Source organism: Montipora foliosa, unplaced genomic scaffold (genome assembly GCF_036669935.1).
Source record: "Montipora foliosa isolate CH-2021 unplaced genomic scaffold, ASM3666993v2 scaffold_390, whole genome shotgun sequence".
NCBI classification, from domain to species: domain Eukaryota; kingdom Metazoa; phylum Cnidaria; class Anthozoa; order Scleractinia; family Acroporidae; genus Montipora; species Montipora foliosa.
The window spans coordinates 582,501-585,000 of record NW_027179690.1 but is presented as its reverse complement, the minus strand read 5'-3'; the positions used below and the strand labels follow the sequence as shown (position 1 = coordinate 585,000).

General features: G+C 36.3%; 1 protein-coding gene across 2 annotated transcripts in view; it reads right to left on the bottom strand.

Annotated features, from left to right (window-relative positions):
• Positions 1–2,500, bottom strand: part of LOC137987839 (syntaxin-binding protein 1-like) — a 92,566-nt gene that overhangs the window by 28,782 nt on the left and 61,284 nt on the right. For both annotated transcript variants that reach the window (XM_068833925.1, XM_068833926.1), the window contains 3 exons: positions 2,395–2,460; positions 2,008–2,091; positions 64–152 (listed from right to left, as the gene is read on the bottom strand). In XM_068833925.1, coding sequence (XP_068690026.1) covers positions 64–152; positions 2,008–2,091; positions 2,395–2,460 — 239 coding nt within the window. The remainder of the gene's footprint in view (positions 1–63; positions 153–2,007; positions 2,092–2,394; positions 2,461–2,500) is intronic.

The following is a 2,500-nucleotide window of genomic DNA, read 5'->3' as shown; positions in this document are numbered from 1 at the left end:
AATGCTACCCTAATATTATTAAAACATCATCATGATGGTCTTGAGCTACATTGTATTCCTTACTGGACATTTGCATTGAGTAGCAGAGGAACAATACTCTTCATGGGATCTTTTATGCCTTCACCATCTTTATCAACCCCAGTTGCAAGATCCTGCAAAATCAACATAAAAAAATTCAGTTAATATTTGATTGTTTTCCCTGCCATCATCAAGAACCTTGTTTGATATAGTCTGAAATTCAAATGTAAACAAACAGTTTTGTTTTTTCTATTGTGGATCATATCTGCCTTGACACCAGACATCCCTTAAAAACACGAACTGACACGAACTGACACGAAGTGACACGAAGTGACACGAACACCACACTGGCATGTGGCCTGACACACACTTCACTCAGTCACTCAACTTAAAACTTAAGGTTACCGTTTACTGTCAGGGACGTCTCGCGTCCGCGCGATGTAGCGCCTCCGGTTTAAACTGTAGATACCTAAACCCTTATATCAAATTAAAGCTTATAAACCTGGCTATCAAACCATATCAAGAATTTTGAAATTACATAAATTCTCGAATTTTTCACGACCTCTAAATGCGAGCGTCCGAATCACCTTTTCAAAGCTACAAGTCACAGCAAATTTTGCTTTTCGTTAGTTTATTTTGTTCCTCCGTTTCCCGACCCAAAGCGCTAAAAAACCGCATCTGCGTTTGCCATACTCAGTTGCAGTGAAAAATTATAAAACGTTTTCGGAATAGCATTGAAAGAATTTGAAGTGTTCGTTCAAAAATCTCTCTGAGAGAAAAAATATTTTGAAATAAAAAATTCGCAGACACGTTTTTGTGGTTTACATGTATATGTTAATCTAGCCACTGTAAAATTTTGGGGGCAATCGGACAAATTCCCTTTGATTTTTGGCCCTTTAAAGTGTCCGCTTCAAGTGAAAAATTTGATTTCAGAAAACAGCGCCAAGACTGTCAATCAAACGGGTAATTTTTACTTCCGACCAAGACGTAAAACCGCCATTTCTCCGCCAATATTTAATCTTCTTGAATTAATTCTTTTGTACATTAGATATTTCATTTCGATCATTACTTTAACCGAAAAATCCAAGTTTGAAGGAAATTGCCAATCTGAAGGTATATGGTAACCTGAAAAAGTCTGCATTCTGAATCTCAGAAACGCAAATTATTGAATCAAATAAAGGGAACTGTTTTTGCAAGACAGGAGACAAAACGCCGCTGAAATAGACCTATTTCGCTATATTAAAATTCAGTCCCAAACAAAAGGCATCAACTCGAGGCTCTGGGGAATAAATATGAGGATTTGTATGAGTTTATTCCCCAGAGCCTCGAGATGATATGCGTTTTGTTTAAGACTGAATTTTAATATATCGAAATTGGTCTATTATCACGTATTTGTATCATGCATAGAAGAAACGAACGCAACACACGTCAGAGAAAACCAGATTTAAAACAGTCAATCTTGTATTATGAGACATTGTTGTGAATAGTCAGGGGCACCCAACGTCAATTTCGGAAAATATCTGCTCGGAAGACGATTTGAGATCTAGAATTTTCGGAACATTTGTTGTAAAATTTCTTGCTTGCCTGCCTGTCCTAGGATTTTCGAACATCTACAAAAAGGTATAATTCCCCCATTTTTGAAGGATTTTTACTCTAAAAAGGTCACCTAGAATTTTCGGGAGCCTTTTTTCTGGCTGAACTTTTCGAAAAGGTAACTTTTGATACCTATAATTTTCGGATCACTAGACTTTCAGCTAGGAAATCCGAACAGATGAAAAATTTCCAGGGGATAAAAATATGCCTATATCTACCATAAAAATACCAAAATACGTTTAACAATGCTATGTTTAAGTGGTTTTGACCTATATTTTCGTTGGGTGCCCCTGAATAGTCATGCTCATAATCAAAACAGCCAATGCGCAGAAGACGTACAGTAGTGTGCAGAACGGGGCATGTATGGGCCCCATTGGCCATGAATGAATGATGTACCTGCTCAACAGCACAGAGGTCCTTTAAAGCAGTCTGGTTATATTGTTTCATACAGTCCTCTGCCAGATGTAATTGAACAATAAACTGAAATAAATTTAACCAGAAAATAGTTAAACAGGACATCAAATCATTGAAAACATTATATACATGTATATGCTGGGTCTAAAAGGAGAATAGGCAGAGTTATCAAAATTGAGCTTTTACATCAGAAGGTCACTGTCCACCGAACTATAAAACATTTTTGACTCCAATTTCTGCCTGAAATTTCTATCAATAATGCTGTCAGGGAAAAATTAATATTATTTGGATCCATTAATTTGAAAGAAGTTCAGACTTGTGCTTTTCTCTACCATGAACACTGTGGATAAAATTATACTTATTAAGTACCTTGCTGATCTCTTTTTGATATTGTGGCATCTTCTTGAGAATCACCTGCAGATCTTTCATTGTTGTCTAACAACAGAGATAAATATTTGAATGCTGGAGTTAAAAA